Below are 23,419 nucleotides of genomic sequence, written 5' to 3'. Positions count from 1 at the left end.
ATCAAGAATTGCTTGGTTGTACACTGCGGACCGAACTGGCCAGGTCCTAAAGGACGTACGCTGCTAGATTGAGTCTGCAGCTGGAACCAAAAAGAGGGAAAACAGACTTGACCTCATCCTTAGCAACCTGCCTCCCACAGATGTATCCATCCATGACAGTACTGGGAAGAGTGTCCACTGCATAATTCTTGTGGAGACAAAGTTTCAATTTAACATTGAGGAACCCTCCATTGGGTTGTGTATGCTAAATGGAATAAAGTTTGAACAGATCTCACAACTCAGTATTGGACAGAGGCACTGTGGGTCATCAGCAGAAGCAGAATTGTACTCAACCACAATCTGTAATCTCATAGCCCTCATGGCAGAGTGGGGAATGGTATATCCCCCACTCTACCATTACCAACAAGCCAGGGGATCAATCCTGCCTCACTAGAGTGTGCAAGCGAACATCCTAGTAGCATCAAGCTACTGAGCTGTCAACCTAAAGAAAATTAGTAAAGAAAAAGTATTGGTCCAATTTAACCCAAAGTTGAAAATTCAGTTACCATGTGACGCATTATCCAATGGGGTGGGTGCAGTTGTCTCACATATCATGTCAACAGGGGAAGAACAACCCAATAGTATTTGCACCTTGAACTTTAAGCACTGAACAGAATTATGCTCAATGTGAAAACAAAGCCCTTAATCATAATTTTTGGAATCAAAAGATTTCACCAATACCTATTTGGGAGACTTTGTTGGCTGACCACAGACCGATGACAACAATTTTTGGCCCTTACAAGGAATTCTATCATTAGCTGCAAGTTGTCTAGGAATGTAGGAACATAGGAATGGAGGAGCAGATGTAGGCAAATCCAGCTCTTTGAGCCTGCTCCACCATTTAATCAGATCATGGTTGATCTCTCCCTGGTCTAGGGAAATCCACCTCCCAACCTGTTCCTCATATCTATTTTCTTTTTTTTATTAGAAATGTATCTACCTCCCACTTGAAACCATTAACAATTCATACTCCACTACACTATGGGGCTGTGAGTTCCACAAATTCACCACCCTCTGTGAGTAGTTCATTCTCATCTCAATTTTAAATCTACCTATACCTGTGACTGCTTATTCTAGATTGCCACATAAGAAAAAGCATTTGAACATAAGAACATAAGAAATAGGAGCAGGAGTAGGCCATCTAGCCCTTCGAGCCTGCCCCGCCATTCAATAAGATCATGGCTGATCTGTCGTGACTCAGTTCCACTTTCCCGCCCTCTCCCCATATCCCTTAATCCCCTCTATCAAGAACCCATCAACCCGCTTCTTAAAAATATTTAGCGAGGCAGCCTCCACCACTTCAACGGGCAGAGAATTCCAGAGATTCACCACCCTTTGAGTGAAGAAGTTCCTCCTCAACTCCGTTCTAAACCGCCCCCCCTTTATCTTGAGGCTGTGCCCCCTAGTCCTACTGTCTTTCTTGAGCGGGAAGAGTCTCTCCACCTCTATCCTATCCATCCCATTCATCATCTTATACGTCTCAATGAGATCTCCCCTCATTCTTCTAAACTCTAACGAGTACAAGCCTAGTTTATTCAGCCTCTCCTCATAGCTCAACCCCCTCAACTCCGGTATCAGCCTAGTAAACCTCCTCTGCACTCCCTCCAAGGCCAAAATATCTTGATCTACATTTACTTTATTAATCCCTTTTAAAATTTGATATATCTCAATCCCCTCTCATCATTCTAAACTCCAGTGAGCACAAGTCCAAACTGTGCAATCTCTCCTCATAATCCCCCCCGCTTCATCCCCAGAATCAATCTGGTGAACCTTCTCTGAACTGCCCCCAATGCCACCAAATCCTTCCTCAAATAAAGAAACCAAAACTGGACACAATACTCTATTCTCCAGTCTTTTTGCAATAAATTCCAACATTCCATTTGCCTTTTTTATGGTGTGCTACACCTGCATACCAACTCTCTGCAATTCATGAACGTAGACAACCAGATTCCTCTGTCCAGATGCATTTTGAATCTGCTTTTCCATTTAGGTAATAATTTGCTTATTTTTTCTGCCAAAATGGATAACCTCACATTAAATTCCATCTGCCAAATTTGGGCCATTTTCCTAGCCCATCTATATCTACCTATAGAATCTTTATATTGTCTTAACTGTCTGCTTTCCCACCTATTTTAATATCATCCACAAATGATACTATGTTTCACTCTGCCCCTGCTTGCAGATCATTTATATAGATTACAAACAGTTCAGGTCCCAGGACTGACCACTGTGGCAGCCCACTAGTTACATTTTGCCAACCATAAGAACATAAGAAATAGGAGCAGGAGTAGGTCAACTAGCCCTTCGAGCCTGCCCCGCCATTCAATAAGATCATGGCTGATCTGTCGTGGCTCAGTTCCACATTCCCGCCCTCTCCCCATAACCCTTAATCCCCTCGCTTATCAAAAACCCATCAACCCGCGTCTTAAAAATATTTAGCGAGGCAGCCTCCACCACTTCAACGGGCAGAGAATTCCAGAGATTCACCACCCTTTGAGTGAAGAAGTTCCTCCTCAACTCCATTCTAAACCGCCCCCCCTTTATCTTGAGGCTGTGCCCCCTAGTCCTACTGTCCTTTCTGAGCGGGAAGAGTCTCTCCACCTCTATCCTATCCATCCCATTCATCATCTTATACGTCTCAATGAGATCTCCCCTCATTCTTCTAAACTCTAACGAGTACAAGCCTAATTTATTCAGCCTCTCCTCATAGCTCAACCCCCTCAACTCCGGCATCAGCCTAGTAAACCTCCTCTGCACTCCCTCCAAGGCCAAAATATCCTTGCGTAAGTACGGCACCCAAAACTGCACACAGTACTCCAGCTGCGGCCTCACCAATGCCCTATACAGCTGCAGCAAGACCTCCCTACTTTTATATTCAATCCCCCTCGCGATGAAGGCCAGCATCCCATTCGCCTTCCTGACCACCTGCTGCACCTGCAAGCTGGGTTTTTGCGACTCATGCACAAGGATCCCGAGGTCCCTCTGCACCGTCGCATGCTGCAGTTTTTCTCCACGTAAGTAATAATCCTTCCTACCATTATTCCTACCAAAGTGGACCACCTCGCACTTGCCAACATTAAATTCCATTTGCCATTTCCTAGCCCATTTGCCCAGCCTATCTAGATCCTTCTGTAGACTCTCCCCACCCTCCGCACAATTTGCCTTTCCACCAATTTTGGTGCCATCAGCAAATTTCGACATCCTACACTCGGTTCCCTCCTCCAGATCATCTCTATAAATGGTAAATAGCTGAGGCCCCAGCACCGACCCCTGGGGCACTCCACTAGTCACCATCTGAACCCTCTGGCTGACTGACAGTAAGCAATCTTCAATCCAATCTAGTACTCTACCCCCAGTCCCCTGCGGCCTCACCTTCTGGATCAGTCTTTTATGTAGCATTTTGTGAAATGCTTTCTGGAAGCCGAGATATACCACACACCTTGGTTCCCCGCTATCTACATTGCTGGTTACATCCTCAAAGAACTGAAGCAAGTTTGTCAAGTATGACTTTCCCTTCATAAAACATGCTACCAGACTATAAAGAATATCTTTAATACTAGCAGCGCATAATTATTATATCAAGTAAAGGAGGTCAGAGAACATACCAATGCCAGCAGGTGGATTATCAAGATTGCCAATTCAGAACAAAACCAATTCACAAAATACCTAGATCAACATATTATACTTTTCACAGGTAGAGAATGTACCAATAATTTTGTCCCACGTGAGGAATGATCTGGTGATGGGGAGGTTATGAACATGGTGTTAAGAGAAACATCACTGGACAAACAGAGGAATCTTGAATTCAGACCTTATATTGTGAGGAAACTTGAATTAACTGTCCAAAATGGAGCACTGCTTTGGGGGATCACAGAGATTATTCCTCCATGTTTGTGAAGTCAAATCCTGGATCAACTGCATGAGAGTCATCCAGGGATAGTAAGAATGGAAGAGTTTGCAAGAAGTTACGTCAAGTGGCTGGGACTTGACACACAAATAGAAGAAAGTGTGGAGCAATGCCAGTCCTGTCCTCAAATACACAATACTCCATCTCTACAATCATTTCATCCATCGGAATGGCTGAAACAACCATAGCACAGACTACACATCAGGTGGGATCTTACTGGCTCGTTACACCGATCGACCAACATGATGAGCCGGTAAAATAGGAGAAGAGGCAAAAAATTGGGTTCACGCCAGATTCCTCAACTTTCTGGTCCGTCCTGCCGGCAAAATCATCCTCGCGCCTGGTAGGTGGCACCAGGCAATACCAAGGAGATGAGGCCTAAGGGGACAGGGCCTAATGGAGTTAGAAGCCTAAGGAAACGGGCCTATTGGGGGCAGAGCCTGAGGAACAAGGCACAATGACAGAACTCCCAGTATACTGGCAATGGTGCCACTGGAGCCCAGCAGCCAGTCTCCCATGCGGGCTGAGACTCTGTGCCCCACCTCTTCCCTATTGACGAGAGTCACATTTCAGCTTCTGGATTCTCCCACATGAGGAAACATGCTTTCCACAAACGCCCTCTCAAAACCCTTCAAGATCTGGAATCTTTCAATCAAATCTCACAGTTCTAAATACCAGCAGATACAAACCTAGCCTGTCCAAACTTTCAGCCTGAGACAATCCATTTGAGAAGTGGACATAGTAACCTGCAAGTTCTCTTATGACTGTGCAAAGACAGGTTAAATAAAAATGTACTGTTCTGCTTCTAATGCACTCTCAGATACAGTGCAGTTCAGAGAATCATACATATTCCCAGCATTACTTCTTCATCACTTCTCCTTCCAACCCACTCTTACTTCCCTGTGTGCCCTTCCCCATTTTGACACTACCCTTTTTCTCCAAAATTGCACTTATAGAAAACAACCCAAAATAGTTAAGAAAAAAAAACAGTTGAAGGAATGGACGCCATTATGGGAGTTTGGATAATTGACCAAAGAACAAAGAAAATTACAGCACAGGAATAGGTCCTTCAGCCCTCCAAGCGTGCACCAACCATACTGCCTGACTGAACTAAAACTCCCTATCCTTCCGGGGACCATACCTCTTTATTCCCATCCTATTCATGTATTTGTCAAGATGCCCCTTAAAACTCACTGTCGTATCCATTTCCACTACCTCCCCCGGCAGTGAGTTCCAGGCACCCATCACCCTCTGTAAAAAACTTGCCTCGCACATCTCCTTTAAACCTTGCCCCTCACACCCTACACATATGTCCCCTAGTAATTGACTCTTCCACTCTGGGAAAAAGCTTCTGACTATCCACTCTGTCCATGCCCCTCATAATCTTGTAGACTTCTATCAGGTCACTCCTCAACCGCCATAGTTCCAGTGGGAACAAACCAAGTTTTTCCAACCTCTCCTGATAGCTAATGCCCTCCACACTAGGCAACTTCCTGGTAAATCTTTTCTGTACCCTCTCCAAAACCTCCACATCCTTCTGATAGTGTGGCAACTAGAATTGAATACTTTATTCCAAGTGCAGCCTAACTAGGGTACTATAAAGCTGCAACATGACTTACCAATTTTTAAACTCAATACCCTGGCTAATGATGACAAGTATGTGGTATGCCTTCTTGACTATCTTCTCCACCTGCGTTGCCACTTTCAGCGATCTACGTACCTGTACATCCAGATCCCTCTGCCTATCAATACTCTTAAGGGGTCTGCCAAGGCCAGGGTTTTCCCCAATATGGGCAAAGGATGATGTGAAAGTGAAAAAATGGTGTTCAAGTACCAACTGCAATGGCAGCTTTTCCTACTATACAGTGTGGCACTTAAGAAAAACAAATTTTAACCGTGGGCTCCATACTGTATTGTTGGAGGGCAGCATCTTATTCACTCACACCACGATCACCTTTGTACTGCTGTCATCGGGACAGCACATTTCAAGGCTGCCTGAGCACACAGTAGCCCCACTTTATATGTAGCCAGAAAGTGATGGGTGCCAGAAAATCTGCCCCAAAGTTCTCCAATGCCTCACTTAAGAGATTGCAAGGACATAAACCCAGCACAGGAAGCAGTGGCAGCAATGGTCAGCACTAATGCCCTGCAGAATAGGACAGTTATCCAGGAACAGAGGTACAGAAAAGTGATTGAGAATCTGGTAAAATGGTGGAACAACAATAATCTCTCCCTTGATGTCAGTAAAATTAAGGAGTTAGTCATTGACTTCAGGAAGCTAGTGGAGGACATGGCCCTGTCCACATCAATGGGAATTACAGTAAGAAATCTCATAACACCAGGTTAAAGTTCAACAGATTTATTTGCTATCACGAGCTTTTGGAGCGCTGCTCCTTCATCGGGTGAGTGGAAAGTTGGATTCACAAACAGGGCAAGATAATGGTTGGCATGCAAGTCTTTACAGATAATCAAGCCTTTACAGGTACAGTAAATGCGAGTGGAGAGAGGGATAAGCACAGATTAAAGAGGTGTGCATTGTCTCAAGCCAGGACAGTTAGTAAAATTTTAGAACATGAACCCACAATCCCAATTGAGGCCGCCCTGATGCGTATGGAACTTGGCTATCAAGTTTCTGCTCGGCGATTCTGCATTTTCGTGTCTTGAAGCCGCCCTGGAGAATGCTTACCTGAAGATCGGAGGCTGAATGCCCTTGACTGCTGAAGTGTTCCCTGACAGGAAGGGAACACTCTGGTCTGTGACTGTTGAGCAGTGTCCATTCATCCATTGTCATAGCACCTAGTGTCCTCATCACTATTCTCAACTTGTACTTTTCCCTTTACTCACAACATTTAAATTGACTTCCACTTTTCATTTCCAGTTTCCCAAGTTCAAATTCTCTCTTTTTCTCTTTCGTTTCTCACTATTTCCCTTGCTTGCAATTCAAGTAGTCGCATGCTTTCTGCCCCCTCCCCTTCCCCCATTTTCTCTTGCTTTTTCTGGGGCAATGGCCTCCCTTACTCTGGCTTTTGCTAATCCATCTCTTTCCCTTGAATTCATGTTGCTTCATTTGTAACTGAATTCTAGCCATTCCCAATGATTCTGACTGTGTTTCTGGAAATTCTAAATGCTGACTTGTCACCACAATTATCTCCTCTTTCCTTACATCAACAGATAATGTCAACTACAACGTTCTTGCTAATGCCAAAAGCTTTGTTTTACCTTTTGTAAACCCCCTGAGTGACTTCTTCCACCCCCAGGAACAATTTAGCCTCTAAAAGAGAGCCATTATTCCACAAGACACTCCCTAACTAAACCTAAGTGGGCATATTAGTGAGAGGCAACATGATTTTATGAAGGGGAGGGGTCATGTCTCACTAGCTTAGTTGAGTTTGTTAAGGAAGTGACAAAGATGACTGATGAGGGTAGGGCAATGGATGTTGTCTACATGGACTTCAGTAAAGCTTTTGACAAGGTCTATCATGGCAAACTGGTACATAAGGTGAAGTTGCACGGGATCAGAGATGAGCTAGCAAAATGAATACAGAACTAGCTCGGTTGTAGAAGACAGAAGGTAGCAGTGGAAGTGTGCATTTCTGAATGGAGGGCTGTGACTGGTGCCATTCCTCAGGGATCAGTGCTGGGACCTTGGCTGGTTGTAATATATATGTATATATATGATCTGGAGGGGAATGTAACTGGTTTGATTATTAAATTTGCAGACAACACAAAGTTTGGGGGAATTGCAGATAGCAATGAGGACCAAGAGGGAACAGCAGGGTATAGAACAGTCGGAGACTTAGGCAGAGAGATGGCAGATGAAGATTCATCTGGACAAATGTGAGGTAATGCATTTTGGAAGGCCTAATGCAGATGGGAAATATACAGTAAACAGCAGAACCCTTAAGAGTATTAATAGGCAGAGGGACATATGTGTACAGATACACAGATCACAAAGTGGCAATGCAGGTGCAGAAGATAGTCAAGAAGGTATATGGCATGCTTGCCTTCATTGACGAGGGTATTGAGTTTAAAAACTGGCCAGTCATGTTGCAGCTTTATAGAACCTTAGTTAGGCTGCACTTGGAATATAGTGTTCAACTCTGGTCGCCACACTACCAGAAGGATGTGGAGGCTTTGGAGAGGGTACAGAAAAGATTTACCAGGATGTTGCCTGGTATGGAGGGCATTAGCTATGAGAGATTGGAGAAACTTGGTTTGTTATCACTGGAACAACAGAGATTGAAGGGCAACCTGATAGAAGTCTACAAGATTATGAGGGGCATGAACAGAGTGCATAGTCAGAAGCTTTTTCCCAGGGCGGAAGGGTCGGTTACTTGGGGGTCATAGGTTTAAGGTAAGAGAGACAAGGTTTAAAGGAGATGTACGAAGCAAGTTTTTTTTTTAAACACAGAAGGTGGTGGGTGCCTGGAACTCGCTGCTGGGGTAGGTAGTAGAAGCAGATACAATAGTGACTTTTAAGAGGCATCTGGACAAATATATAAATAGGATGGAAATAGAGGGCTATCTGCAATTGCACCAAACTTTGTGTTGTCTGCAAACTTAATAATCAAACCAATTACATTCTCCTCCAAATCATTTATATATATTACAAACTCTCCCAGAAGAGTAGAGGGTTTTAGTTCAGTTGGGCAACATGGTCAGTGCAGGCTTGGAGGGCTGAAGGGCCTGAATCTGTGCTGTAAATTTCTATGTTCTGAATACAACACCTGAAAAGAAAACACAAATATGCTCACCACTCACTGTCTGCATCCAATAATCCCAAAACAATCGAGAAATATAGATTTTAATCCTGCAAAAAAGCCTCCAATTGTTATAATCCAGGTCAGAAACACCAAAAGTTTTTAAGCTGTCTCAGCCCAGACCATACGTTTCACACTTTGAATTTTGACACAAGATGTTTCACTCCAGGTATGATTCGAATGACCCACTAGGGAGCTTTTATCAAACAGAGTTTATTTAAGAATATGGTTATCATATAGAAAGAAAATTAGCAAAAATTTTTACCAATTACAAACAAGAAAAAAATCCTGATATTGTATGTACTTTAACACAACACAACAAACCTCTTCACAAATATAGACCAGCCCAGGTTTAACACTGAAAATAAGAATGCTCACGTGATGCTGGATGTTCAAGCTTTGCAACACCCGCTGTGGATTAGTCCTTTGGTTGGAGAATTAAAACTTTAGTTTCTCCATTCTGGAAATCCCAGCATCTCGAGGTAGAAATAGGGCCACTACTGGCCTATAGCTAGCTATCCTGAAAACAGCAAAATCGTCACTCCAGGAAGGCAAGACAATTGCAAACAGAACTTCTAATATCAAGGGGAGAGGTAAAACACTGCATCCAGTCTTGAGTCCAAATACCTTCTAACCCAGGCAGCAGCCAAAACGGAAAGAACTCTTGGGAGAGGAAAAAAACTCCCACCTGACCTGTCAATCAATTTCCCACAACATTTCAAAAAGTCATAAACTCCCAGACATTGCACTAGGCCCAGGTTAAAAATAAAAACCCATTAAATTATTTAAGCAGTAACAAAAGGACATCTACTCAGACAAGTTGGCAACAAGCATTAAAAAACTTAAAAGAACTGTTGAGAAACATAATTAAAAATTACATTTGTTAAAGGCACAGTAGCTTCACAGACTTCCTGTTTAGTTTTGTAACTGGACTTTTCCCCATCCATGGAGAACAATAATCTCTCTGAGCACCCAGCACTTCCCACATCTTCTCCAGGAAAGATTTAGAAAACTGGGAAAGGCAATCTTCTCACATCTCATATATATCCTTTTGCTATATGTCGCCTTCAGAAACAAAGCTGGAAGTGGCCATTCTGATCAAGTTCAGAGTCCCTTTAAATAGAAATTCTTTCATTGGCAAGTGATGGTCATCATCATGTCTATGCTTTGTGATTGGTCAGCAAATCTGGATTTTAGGCAGACACAGCAAGCCTGTCCCTGCAATGCTGGGGTTCCCAACCTCTGCCAGAAACTCCCCCACCACTGTGAGGTTAATCCCATTAAAATTCCTACCCCAAGATCAAACCTTAATAACAACTTGCATTTATATGTGCTATTAACAGAGAACTGTGTTCAAAACACATTTCACAGCTTATTTCTGGACTAGATGGACAGTTACAAAAGCTCACATGATGTAATTGGTGCTCAAAATTGCTGTCTTTCTTAAAGCTTAATTTGTTGACGGTAGGAACTTGCTTTGAAAGCACAATAAGCATCATTTAGTTTTACTGGACCATACCAAGACACTTCGAGTCTCAGGCTCAGTTTACCAAATAAACTGTATGTGCTTCATCATTTCATATTATCACTGACCATAATAAAAACACAGTTGAGAAATTGAAGAAAACAGACAACAAATCTGGAGTAAACATAACAATCCAAAGGAATAACAATGGCCTCCTTGTTTGCCACAGCATTGTGATTTTATTATAATTATGCAGCAGGATAAAGGGTGCATTCATCAGTCATGGGCACTGTTGGCAAGGCCAGCATTTATTGCTCATTTCTCATTCCCCTTGAGGAGGTGATGCATGGTGAGCTGCCATCTAGAACTGCTTCAGTGCTGTAGGTTGGGACTTCCAGGATTTTGACAATGTAGCAATGGCAAAATGATACAAATACTTTTAAAATAACTGTTGCTTCAATCATTAAGAATATAAAGCATCTTCTAAAGATCCAGGTCATGACATTTCCAGAAGTTTCCCTATTCTCTCAATTTAACTTTAGCATGTCATTGACAAAAACACTAGAGAAATGAGCCAAGTCTCAGTCACATAGAGGATGTCATTTTCAGATTGCCAAGAACCCTAAATGTGCAAGAATATCGGCTCTCAGACATCAAACTAACTCCCAGTTCAGATTAGGAATCCGCTCCTGGGAGTGAGAATTATCCCTAATGAATCACTTGGAGAACCACTGTACACGTCAGTGACCCATTCATCAACAAAGTAATTTGATTTTTGCTTTATTCTAGGCCCACAGTTTAACTTTATTTATCAGTACTCTCACTCTTAGTTGTGGTATTTCTACGGTGCAGAAGGGGGCTTTCGGTCCATCAAGTCAGCACCAACTGTCCGACTGAGCACCTTACCAGGGCCCCATCTCTGTAACCCCATTTATTTATCCAACAAATCTCCCTAACCCACACATCTTGGTACACCTAGGGACAACTTAGCATGACCAATCAACCTAACATGCACATCTTTGGACTGTGGGGGGGAACCAGACACCCGGGGGGTACCCATGCAGATACAGGGAGAATATGCAAACTCCACACAGTCACACAAGGCCAGAATTGAACCTGGGTCCCTAGGTCTGAGGCAACAGTGCTAACCACTGTGCCACCGTGCTGTCCTCCACGATACACCCTTGTTTACACTATTTTGTTTATTCCAGAATGTTTTCTGACCCTTGAATCTGTAGCAATACAATTAACCCATTGTGGCAACTTCCTAATATTTCTATTACTATTTGACTGATTTGAACATTGAAAGGAATTTTTATTGCACTGTGAAGTTTCCATACAGGGTTCGAGGGAATCTTCAAGTCAAACTGGGTTCCTGCTTCTGATATGGAATCCAGGTTTCAGCTGCAGACAGCAATCTACTTAGCTGGGTGGGAATTGTCAGATTGGGGTTTTCCAGGCTCTTGCTGGAAGCTTTCCTAATGTTGTAGCAGCACGAATACAAGCTGGTGTCCCCCTCGCCAAGCTTCATTTCGCTTGAGATTGTCGATGCCAGCAGAATACACCGACCTTGTCCACTTCAGTTGCGATGTTACTTCATGACCACCTCATGTCATTGTCATTGTTTTTTTGCTGGCTAATCCTGACTCCAAATTCCTCTGCAACGGTTGAGAAAGTATGTGGAATTGACTACGCACCTTCAGGTGAATGAACCACAAAAACTGCATCATTGGCAAGGCTAATATGCAGGTACAGCAAGTAATGGGGAGTTTTTTGCATACCAAACAAATAAACAAACTCAAATTAATTTAGGGACAAATTAAAAGGGGCAGCCGCCCAAAAAGGAAGGTGGGGGGGGCAGTCCAAACAAAAAACAAAGTCCAAAGGAAACTCAAAACATTAAATCAGAATGTGATTATCGGGGTCAATAATACACCCCAGCCCCTGCGGTGCCCAGCGGGCGTGGAAGATGTCAACTGCACCCATGGACACCTGGCCGCGAATGTAGCCACGGTGGAGGGGCAGACAGTCAGGAAAGACGACCCTGTCGATCGCCCACTGCCTGGACTTATTGATGGCCTGTTTCGCCAGGCTCAGGACCAGGTTCACGAGGAGATCGGCATCCTGACCTGCCCCTCTCTGCACCAGGTGCCCATAGATCAGGAGCGTAGGACTGAAGTGCAAACAAAACATCAGTAAAAGGTGTTTGAGAAAACCAAAAAGGGTGTGCAATCTATAACATAAAACATAGACACGGTCCACGGACTCCACGAGGCCACAGAAAGGGCAGTCACGGGAGCCCGTGTACCAGAAAAACCTACGGTTGTTCAGCACCGCTGCATGCAGTACCCTCCACCCCAGCTCCCCAAGGTAATTGGGGGAGATCCCTCTGTAGAGGGACCTCCACTGGGGACCTCCCAATTGGGAAACAGTTCAGAGAAGGTTTACCAGTCTAATACCAGGGATGGGCAGGTTGTCTTGGAGTTTAGAAGGCTGAGGGGGGGATCTTATAGAGACATATAAGATAATGAAGGGGATAGATAAGGTGGAAGTAGAGAGATTCTTCCCACTTAGAAAGGATAGCAGAACTAGAGGGCACAGCCTCAAAATAAGCGGGGGGGACAGTTTAGATCGGAGTTGAGGAGGAACTTCTTCACTCAAAGGGCGGTGAGTCTCTGGAATTCTCTGCTCATTGAAGTGGTGGAGGCTACCTCGCTGAATATATTTAAGTCACGGGTAGATAGGTTTCTGATAGACAAGGGAATTAAGGGTTATGGGGAGAAAGCAGGAAAGTGGAACTGATCGACTTCAGATCGGCCATGATCTTGTGGAGTGGCAGGGCAGGCTCGAAGGGCTAGATGGCCTACTCCTGCTCCTATTTCTTATGCTCTTATGAGGAAAGGTTGGAGAGGTTAGGTTTGTATTCACTGGTGTTTACAAAGAGGTGTTTGAAATAAGATCCTGAGTGGTCTAGACATGTAGCCCAACTTTTTCCTCTGTCATTCAATGAAATCAGGGCTGAACTTCTGCATAAACCTCACGCTCCGTTTCTGTCCTCGTATCTCTCGATTTCCTTACTGCCCAAAAATCTATCCACAAGTCTTCAATATATGCAATGATTGAGGATCTAGAGTCCTCTAGGGTAGAGAGTTTCAAAAATTCTCCAAATTCTCCTCTTCATCTCAGTCCTAAATAGCTGATCCCTTAACCAGAGATTATGAACACACGCTCTATAAGATTCTTCAGCCAGTTGCATCAAAAGGTAAAATCCAGGAACTAAACTTGATTGCTTTAGGTAATGCTGATGAGATTCCTTCCTGCTGTTTAACACTGTTTAAAATTTGGCTAAGGTCAAGCATCAGATGAAGTCCAAGATAAGATGAAATGCCTCATCTTGTCAGCTTGGACCTTGTTTGTCTCTCTTACAAGGACAATGAATTGGATTTTTAATGTGGTTGTTGGAATTGGTTTGGGTTTGCTCAATCCATTCTGAGCATTTTCTTTATAACTTTATGAATGGAGTAAAAAATTAAAAAAATAAAATGTTGGGGCATAGTGTTTGAAAATGGCAGCACTGGCTTCTATTCAGCATTGCACATCAACTGGCACCAATGTGTGCTCCTAAACTGATTATCAAGATGCCTTCATAGCGAGGGGGATTGAATATAGAAGTAGGGAGGTCTTGCTGCGGCTATATAGGGCATTGGTGAGGCCGCAGCTGGAGTACTGTGTGCAGTTTTGGGCGCCGTACTTACGCAAGGATATTTTGGCCTTGGAGGGAGTGCAGAGGAGGTTTACTAGGCTGATGCCGGAGTTGAGGGGGTTGAGCTATGAGGAGAGGCTGAATAAACTAGGCTTGTACTCGTTAGAGTTTAGAAGAATGAGGGGAGATCTCATTGAGACGTATAAGATGATGAATGGGATGGATAGGATAGAGGTGGAGAGACTCTTCCCGCTCAGAAAGGACAGTAGGACTAGGGGACACAGCCTCAAGATAAAAGGGGGGGCAGTTTAGAACGGAGTTGAGGAAGAATTTCTTCACTCAAAGGGTGGTGAATCTCTGGAATTCTCTGCCCGTTGAAGTGGTGGAGGCTACCTCGCTAAATATTTTTAAGACGCGGGTTGATGGGTTTTTGATAAGAGAGGGGATTAAGGGTTATGGGGAGAGGACGGGAATGTGGAACTGAGCCACGACAGATCAGCCATGATCTTATTGAATGGCAGGGCAGGCTCGAAGGGCCAGATGGCCTACTCCTGCTCCTATTTCTTATGTTTTTTGGCACCAAAACCACACACAAGTTCCACCCCATTTTCAGCATTAGGAAGCCCCGTAGCACCAAAAACCACAGTGGGCACTGGAGAGCCTTGATTCTCCTCCAGTTTTTCTGGTTGGTGACACTGGGAATGGAAATTGTATTGTCAGATTTAAACCTAACAAACAGCAACCAAGTGCACTGAACCTGTTTATAAATTAGCCTTTAAAACAATCGTCCATTTCACACAAACACTGAGGAAGGGGAAGGCTGCAGGGAGAGAGTCCAATATTCAACAAAACCACAAACTGCATTTTGTTTAACACAGTGTGAACTACAGCATTAGCACAAGTGTGAGGGATGGTAGCGGTAGTGTAATTTTTGAGTCAAGCCATCTGGGGCGGAAACCATGACAGAACCGTTAGTGTAACCTGAGGGGTTAAACGCTAAGACCAGCAGATGATGAAACACGCAGAAAAAGAAAAAAAAAACATGAGACTGGCAGGCGCCCGGGGTCTTCAGCATAGCCTAAAAGAGATTTACACCATATAAAATAAATGGGTAAGCAATTTACGGGACAATGAAAAAGAGTTAGCTGAATTGATGAGAGGTAAAACGATTTAAGCCTTAAAAGGGGTGATTGGATTAGAGTTAATGGGATGTCAACAAGGGAGGAGATCACTCAGTAAAGAGATTAAGGAGTGGTACCCAATAAAGAAAGGAGGGCTGTCCTATTGTTATCTAGGAAAAATGTATATAAACTATGATTGTGTAAAGCAAGGTGTGTGTACCCACGGGACGGCACCCTTTCTTGCAAGATCGAATAAACCGACAGTTAGCTGAACTCATCCGTGTATTTGATTCAAGGGGGGGAATCATAAAGTGAGTATCTGACCGTTTCTCACAATTGGGGGCTCGTCCGGGATCTGGAATTATAACGGGGGTTTCCCTCGACTAGACCAAATCGATGGAATAATACGCGTCTAGTGTATATTTACACGTAAAAACGTCGTTTTGGTCTGGGAGGAGGGGAATCTGAAACCACTCAGTTGAGATAATTCTGGACCCTGGAAATCACACGGATGACTTCTATACACTAGGACTGCTAGGACTGTGACTGAAATCTGTGAGGGGGTATACACATCATTGGAAGAAGTCGGACAACTCCGTGCACGGATCAAGGTAAGAAATTTCTCTCCCGGGAATTCGGCTGATTAAGGGTGAGAGTCATTTTCTTCCTTGACGACTTTATGGTTATGACAGTTTGATCTGAGGGCACAAATAAATTAACTTGTGTCCAAGACGACAACTGAAGACTAACCATGGGAGGTAAACCGTCCAAGAGTAAGGATGGGAAACCGGGAAATAATAATGATGAAAAGGGAATACCCCCCGACAGTCCTCTGGGGATACAGTTAGAAAATTGGGATGGGGACCGAAAGACTAAGGACTTAAAAAAGGTTATGATAATATATTGTTGTTTTGTGTGGACGAAGGAACCAATCCGGAAACCATCTGTATTGTGGCCAAAATATGGATCGGATGAGGATTGGGTCTGTCAGATATTAAATTTATATGTTAATAGTAAACAATCCTTTAACCCCGAGGAAAGTAAGTACGCTGCCTGTTGGGTGGGCGCGATGAGTAGATCGCCACAGCCAGTCTCCCTGTATCCAATGATCCCACAGAGCAGACCGGGGCAATGGGACCCTCTTGACAACCTCCCGCCGCCACCCCCTCCTGTACCAAATGTACCCCCCGCATATCAACCAAATAATAATGGGGCCCAAGGGCCCCGAGGGGATGATCTCATAAATCTTGAGAACGGCACAGGAGGCGGACCCCCAGTTGAGGGTCTGCGGAGGTCCGAGAGGTTGGTAATAAAACAGTCCCTGGAACAACAGCAGAATAATGGGGCTTCAGCGCCCGAGGTGGAAATGCACCCTCTCAGGGAGGTTCCCTTCGGACAAAGAGAGACAGGGTTCGTGGTGGTGCCTCTTAACTCGGCAGACATCCGACAACTTAGGAAGGAGTTGCCCCCTCTCCTAGAGGACCCTGTCGCGGTAGCGACACAACTTGACCAATTCCTGGGTCCAAGCATGTATACTTGGGGGGAACTCCGGGCCATAATGAGCATATTATTCAACTACGATGAAGGAGTTATGATCCGAAATAGGGCCATGGAAATTTGGGATAGGGATCACCAACAGCAAGAACAACTCAGGGGAGATCAAAAATACCCTCTTGAGGATCCAAATTGGAATCATAATACCCAGGAAGGGCGGACAAACATGTCGGATCTCCGGAATCTTATAATTCGGGGGATCCAGACATGTGTCCCCAAGCAGCAGAATGTGGCAAAAGCATTTGATATTAGGCAAGGAAAAGATGAATCACCCAGCATGTTCTTAGACAGACTGAGGGAGTCTGTCCGCAAATATTCAGGAATCGATCCTGATGATGAAATTGGAAAGGGAATGCTAAAAATTAATTTTGTAACGAAATCCTGGCCAGATATCCAGAGAAAACTACAAAAGATTGAGGATTGGAGTGGGAAGGACATGGCGGAATTATTGCGGGAAGCGCAGAAGGTCTTTGTGCAGAGAGAGGTTGTAAAGGAAAAGCAGAAGGCAAAGATGATGGTGGCAGCCGTTAGGGAAGTATGTAAGTCCACCGGGATAACGGATGAAGGATATACAGTAGGTAGGGGAAGGTCAAGGGGAGGTTGGAAGGAAAGGGGGGCCAGGAGGGGCCGAGGTAGGGGACGAGGAGAATTTTACGGTGGTGACCGGCCCCGGGCGGCCGGGTGTTACCACTGTGGGAAACCGGGACACTTCAAAAGAGAGTGTCCTGAATTTAAGAAGGAACGAGAAGGGAAATGGAATGTGAGATTGATTAGAGGGGTCAGGGGAGAATCGGAAAAAGGACCTACCAAGAACCCCTGGTAAATTTAAAGGTGGGTCCACAAAAGGAGGATGTTACATTTTTAGTCGACACGGGGGCAGGCAGATCCTCAATCCCAATCTATCCTACAGGAGCCAATTACCAAACTAAAATGTTGAACATATCAGGAGTAAAGGGAGGGGTATTTAGGGCGAAACTATTTGAACCACAGGTACTACAATGGGAGGAAGAGGAGCTTTTAGCAGATCTCCCCTATGGTCTGTTGGGGCGGGACCTGATAATCCGCTTCGGGCTCCGAATAAATGTAGGGGACAACGAAGACCTGGTGGTAACTATGTCATACCTTAGCGAGGACCGACTCGCGGGTATAGACTCTAGAGTATGGACGGCCAAGGGAAACAGAGGGCGACTCTCGATTCAGCCTGTAAAAATTGATCTTAAGCCCCAGAGCCCCTCTGTCAAGATACGTCAGTATCCTATCTCCCGGGAAGGGAGACAGGGCCTGAAAGAAGTGATGAAAGACCTGATAAGTGATGGGCTGGTGGAACCATGTATGTCGAGATATAACTCTCCCATTTTGCCAGTCCGAAAGTCTGACGGCAGTTACAGAATGGTCCAAGACTTGAGGGAAATCAATAAGATTGTACAGGTACGACACCCGGTGGTGCCGAACCCATACACTATACTGGGGCGGATACTCCCAGAACATGAATGGTTCAGTGTAGTGGATTTAAAGGACGCCTTCTGGGCCTGCCCGTTGGACGAGGCCAGTAGAGACTTATTCGCCTTCGAGTGGGAGGACCCTGACACGGGCAGGAAGCAGCAATACCGCTGGACAGTGCTTCCCCAGGGGTTCACCGAATCGCCAAATTTGTTTGGTCAGATTTTAGAGCAGGTATTAGAGGGACTGATCCTTTCCCCAGCCCTAAAACTCATACAGTATGTGGATGACCTCCTGTTGTCCGGACCCACAGAAGCGGAGGTCGTAGCGGGAACAAATACCCTTCTGAATTATTTGGCAGGACAGGGACTAAGGGTGAGCCAGAAGAAGCTCCAATATGCAGAAAGAGAGGTTAAGTATCTGGGACACTTGATAAGCCAGGGACAGAAGAGAATAAGTCCGGAAAGGGTGAGGGGAATAGTTGAACTGGGACTCCCGGGAACTAAGAGAGAGCTACGAATGTTTTTGGGACTCTTAGGTTATTGCCGATTATGGATAGACGACTATGCCCCCCCAACCAAGGGTCTGTACCTAAAACTTGTAGAGGGGGCTCCTAACAAAATCCAGTGGGACGAGAAAGAGGAGGAACTAATTGAGACCCTGAAACAGAAATTGATGACCGCGCCAGTCTTGAGCTTGCCAGATTTCAGTAAGGCATTCAGACTCTTTGTAAATGCCAAACAGGGAACCGCCCTCGGAGTTTTAACCCAAGATTGGGGGGGAAAAAAGGAAGCCAGTGGCATTCTTATCAAAGATACTGGACCCGTTTCCCGAGGCTGGCCAGAATGTGTCCAGGCGGTGGCTGCCACGGCCAAATTGGTGGAAGAAAGTAGGAAGCTGACATTTGGGGCACCCTTGACGGTCATTACCCCCCACCAGGTTAGGACTATTTTAAATCAGAGGGCTGGAAGATGGCTGACGGACTCAAGAATCTTGAAGTATGAGGCCATTTTGCTAGATCGGGACGATCTTAAGATAGAGGTCAATTCCTGTCAGAACCCAGCTGAATTCCTCTGGAAGGGGGAAGAAGGCGAGGGACTCGAACATTGCTGTTCGGACATAATAGATCTCCAGAGTAAGGTAAGGGAGGATCTAAGGGACTCCCCTCTTCACACTGGAAAGCGATGGTATATAGATGGATCCTCCCGGGTGGTAAACGGAAAAAGGCATAATGGATACGCGATCATTAGTGAAGCTGGCTGGAATTTGGTAGAAAGGGGGCGACTGCCTAATGTCTGGTCTGCCCAGACATGTGAATTATATGCTCTACACCGGGCTCTCAAGGGCTTAGAGGGATTGATAGGGACCATCTACACCGACTCCAAGTATGCGTTCGGGGTGGTACACACTTTTGGAAAAATTTGGAAGGAAAGGGGAATGATAAATAGTAGGGGAAAAGAATTGATACATGAGGAATTGGTTACTAAAATATTAAAAGACCTGCTGGGTCCACGGGAAATTGCTGTGGTCCATGTAAAAGGACACCAGAGAGACAATGGGATAGAGACAAAGGGGGACCAGTTGGCGGACGAACAAGCAAAATTGGCAGGGATGGAGGAGGAGATAGTGGACTGCTTGGTCTGGGTGCCCCGAGTGTCTGAAGTAATAGAAACACCAGCATTTAGCGAAAAGGAAGAAGCCGAGCTAAAATCACTTGGGGGTCAGAAAGATGAAAGAGGGAAATGGACATTACCCGATGGTCGACAACTATTAAACCGACCGATGACCAGAGACATAATCAGTCATCTCCATCGGGGAGGACACTGGGGGACACAGGCGATGTGCGATGCATTTCTGCGTCAGTACGCACATCCCGGTTTATACACTGTGGCTAAGCAAGTCACGAAAGATTGTGTAATTTGTCGGAAGATAAATAAAAAAGGACTGAGACAGAATACGAAGCAAGGAGGGAGAAGCCCAGCCTATAGGCCCTTCGAGTATATCCAAGTGGATTATACCGAACTCCCCCCCCATAGGGCGCCTGAAATATCTTTTGGTAACAGTGGACCACTTGACAGGGTGGGTTGAGGCGTACCCAACCGCCATAGCCTCGGCGACACAGGTTAGCAAGGTCCTTCTCGAACAAATTATCCCACGATACGGACTCCCCCGGGCCATCGATTCAGACCAAGGGAGCCAGTTTACGTCCACTGTCCTACAGAACATAGTGCGGGCAGTGGGGGTAAGCTGGGATTTCCACACCCCTTGGCATCCCCCGTCCTCGGGCAAGGTGGAAAGAATGAATCAGACTATTAAAAAACAGCTGACAAAACTCAGGACAGAGACCGGGTTGCCCTGGACCAAGTGCCTTCCCCTTGCCTTGCTGCAAATACGAACGCAGCCACGGCGGGACTTGGGGGTGTCCCCATACGAAATAATGTTCGGTCTCCCCTTTAATGGGCCAAAAGGGGAACTCCCCACATTCGAGTCCCGCGATGTATTTGTGCATAAATATGTTAAGGTCCTGGGGTCTGCTCTATCTCATTTACGCCAACAGGGACTCCTGGCACAGACACCACCTCTCGAGTTTGCGATACACACCATCAAGCCAGGGCATTGGGTCCTAATCAAGAACTGGAAACTCCGGACTTTAGAACCGATCTGGGATGGTCCCTACTTAGTACTTCTGACCACGGAAACGGCTATCCGCACGGCTGAGAAAGGCTGGACGCATTACACTCGAGTGAAAGGACCGGTGCCAGAACCAGCAGAAGAAGTGCCTACTCCTGGCCACCACACCGCGAAGAACTGATTGGACTTGATTTTTGATATGTCAATTTGGGCAATATACGGCAATAGCGGGATGTTACTAATAATATGTTTACTCTATGGGGGCATAGGTGCTGGGCAGGCGGCCCAAGTGTACTCCCTTACTATAATCCAATCACCCCAGGCACAGGTAATTGAGATCGACCTCTGTCGAATGGTACCCTGCAAAGACGACCTTACGGGGCAGAAGAGATACCAGGGGAGGGAAATAGAATTACTTGTCTTCGATAAGAACCCAAAGTGTACTAAAAATGAACAGGGGAAAGTAGAATCTTGTCAAGTAGGGGGGTTAAATGAAGACGTTAAGTTAAGGATTCGCGAGAAAGTATCACTGGTTCCACGGAAGATCTTTCCCAGAGACTGTAAGCTAAACCAATGTAACCCCCTCTACCTCACCATAAAAAAGTCAGACGACGGTGGGACAGAGGGCCTCGACGGACAAGTTTTTGGGGTCAAGATCAAGGAACACACAGGGAGGGTGGGGGCGGCCCTGTGTTGTGTGCGGGTTACAGTCAAAAATGCCGAAACCAGGAACTCCTCCGCCCCTAGCCGGGGAGTCTCGGGAGAAGTCAGGGTAGTGGAGGTAAAGGATTTAAGAGAGACCATTGAAATAGAAACGGGATTCAGGGAAGCGAACACCTGGATAGAATGGGTCAAATATACAGTACAAAGTGTCGGAAAAGGTAACTGTTATGCGTGCACCAGTAGCCGGCCAACTCCCCAGGTGGTCCCATTCCCGCTGGGATGGGATAAAGAACCAGCTGAAATGGAGTGTATGGTGAAACTGTATCAAAACAGAGAGGCTTGGGGAGACCCCACTTGTCGCTCCTTGAGCCTGACATTTCCCCCAATCAAACTGAACAGGGCGTCTCAACCCCCCCCTTTTTCCGGAGTAACGGGGATACATCACACCTGTATCACCCGGACTGGGGATGGATTGGACAGGGAAGTGGGAAGCTTCGATAGGTGTGGAACAGTTAAGGAAGTCAGCGACACCACCGAGGGAGGAAACTACTCCCAAATCCAGGTACCTAGAGCTGATCTATGGTGGTACTGTGGAGGGAGGACTTTGAGACCCATTTTACCTCAGAAATGGAAGGGCACTTGTGCACTTATCCAATTGGCCGTACCCTTTACCCTGGCATTCGAACATCAGGGACCCCGTGGAAAAGAACGAGGGAAAAGGAGCCTCCCGGGTTCTTTTGATGAACGAATATATCTGGACGCCATAGGGGTCCCTAGGGGGGTCCCTGATGAGTACAAAGCCAGGAGCCAGATAGCAGCAGGATTTGAATCCCTGTTCTGGTGGGTGACTGTCAACAAGAATGTAGATTGGATCAACTATATCTATTATAATCAACAGAGGTTTGTTAATTATACCCGAAATGCGATAAGCGGGATAGCGGAACAATTGGACGCAACCAGCAGAATGGCCTGGGAAAACAGGCTAGCCCTGGACATGATTCTAGCAGAGAAAGGGGGGGTATGCGTCATGATAGGAACTGAATGCTGCACCTTTATCCCAAATAACACAGCTCCCGATGGGTCAATTACCCGAGCCCTCGAAGGGCTAACGACCCTAGCTAATGAACTAGCTGAGAACTCAGGTACAGACCTAGATCTCACTAGGTGGTTGGAAGCTTGGTTCGGCAAATGGAAAGGAGTAGTAATGTCCGTCCTTGTCTCTTTCATGGTAACGGCAGGGGTATTGGCCGCCCTAGGGTGTTGTATCATCCCTTGTGTTCGGGGGTTGGCTCAGCGGCTAATCGAAACAGCCCTGACTAGGGGGGATGTCCTGAATGGAAAAGTGATAAATATGAATTTAGAGACGGAAGAGAGGATAAGCCTCTTAGGCGATAAAACTCTGGATGAACAGGCCCTCGACCTGCTGGAACGCCTGGAACACCAGAAGAATGTCAAAAATTACAAAGCGTAAGAAAAACAGGGGGGATTGTGAGGGATGGTAGCGGTAGTGTAATTTTTGAGTCAAGCCATCTGGGGCGGAAACCATGACAGAACCGTTAGTGTAACCTGAGGGGTTAAACGCTAAGACCAGCAGATGATGAAACACGCAGAAAAAGAAAAAAAAAACATGAGACTGGCAGGCGCCCGGGGTCTTCAGCATAGCCTAAAAGAGATTTACACCATATAAAATAAATGGGTAAGCAATTTACGGGACAATGAAAAAGAGTTAGCTGAATTGATGAGAGGTAAAACGATTTAAGCCTTAAAAGGGGTGATTGGATTAGAGTTAATGGGATGTCAACAAGGGAGGAGATCACTCAGTAAAGAGATTAAGGAGTGGTACCCAATAAAGAAAGGAGGGCTGTCCTATTGTTATCTAGGAAAAATGTATATAAACTATGATTGTGTAAAGCAAGGTGTGTGTACCCACGGGACGGCACCCTTTCTTGCAAGATCGAATAAACCGACAGTTAGCTGAACTCATCCGTGTATTTGATTCAAGGGGGGGAATCATAAAGTGAGTATCTGACCGTTTCTCACACAAGGAACACTGTGACTGGGTTGTGGGGGATAATATTGGCGCGGTGACAAGAGAGTCAAACAGAAACTGCACTTTGTTTCACACTGTCTGAATCC

At 45.5% G+C, this 23,419-nt stretch overlaps 1 protein-coding gene across 3 annotated transcripts in view; it reads left to right on the top strand.

Annotated features, from left to right (window-relative positions):
• Window positions 1-23,252, top strand: part of LOC145360091 (uncharacterized) — a 37,228-nt gene extending 13,976 nt beyond the window's left edge. For 2 of the 3 annotated variants that reach the window (XM_080215044.1, XM_080215046.1), the window contains one exon: window positions 20,547-23,252. In XM_080215044.1, the coding sequence (XP_080071170.1) occupies window positions 20,820-22,754 (1,935 nt within the window). In that variant the 5' untranslated portion in view covers window positions 20,547-20,819 and the 3' untranslated portion in view covers window positions 22,755-23,252. Of the gene's footprint in view, window positions 1-15,436; window positions 15,607-20,546 lie in introns of those variants that run through there. The other variant, XM_080215045.1, reaches the window with a different exon arrangement.
• Window positions 23,253-23,419: the final 167 nt, after the last annotated feature.

Source organism: Carcharhinus amblyrhynchos, chromosome 30, assembly GCF_965287045.1.
Source record: "Carcharhinus amblyrhynchos chromosome 30, sCarAmb.v2.hapA, whole genome shotgun sequence".
NCBI classification, from domain to species: domain Eukaryota; kingdom Metazoa; phylum Chordata; class Chondrichthyes; order Carcharhiniformes; family Carcharhinidae; genus Carcharhinus; species Carcharhinus amblyrhynchos.
Note: the sequence above shows the minus strand (reverse complement) of the source record. Positions and strands in the feature narration are given on the sequence as shown.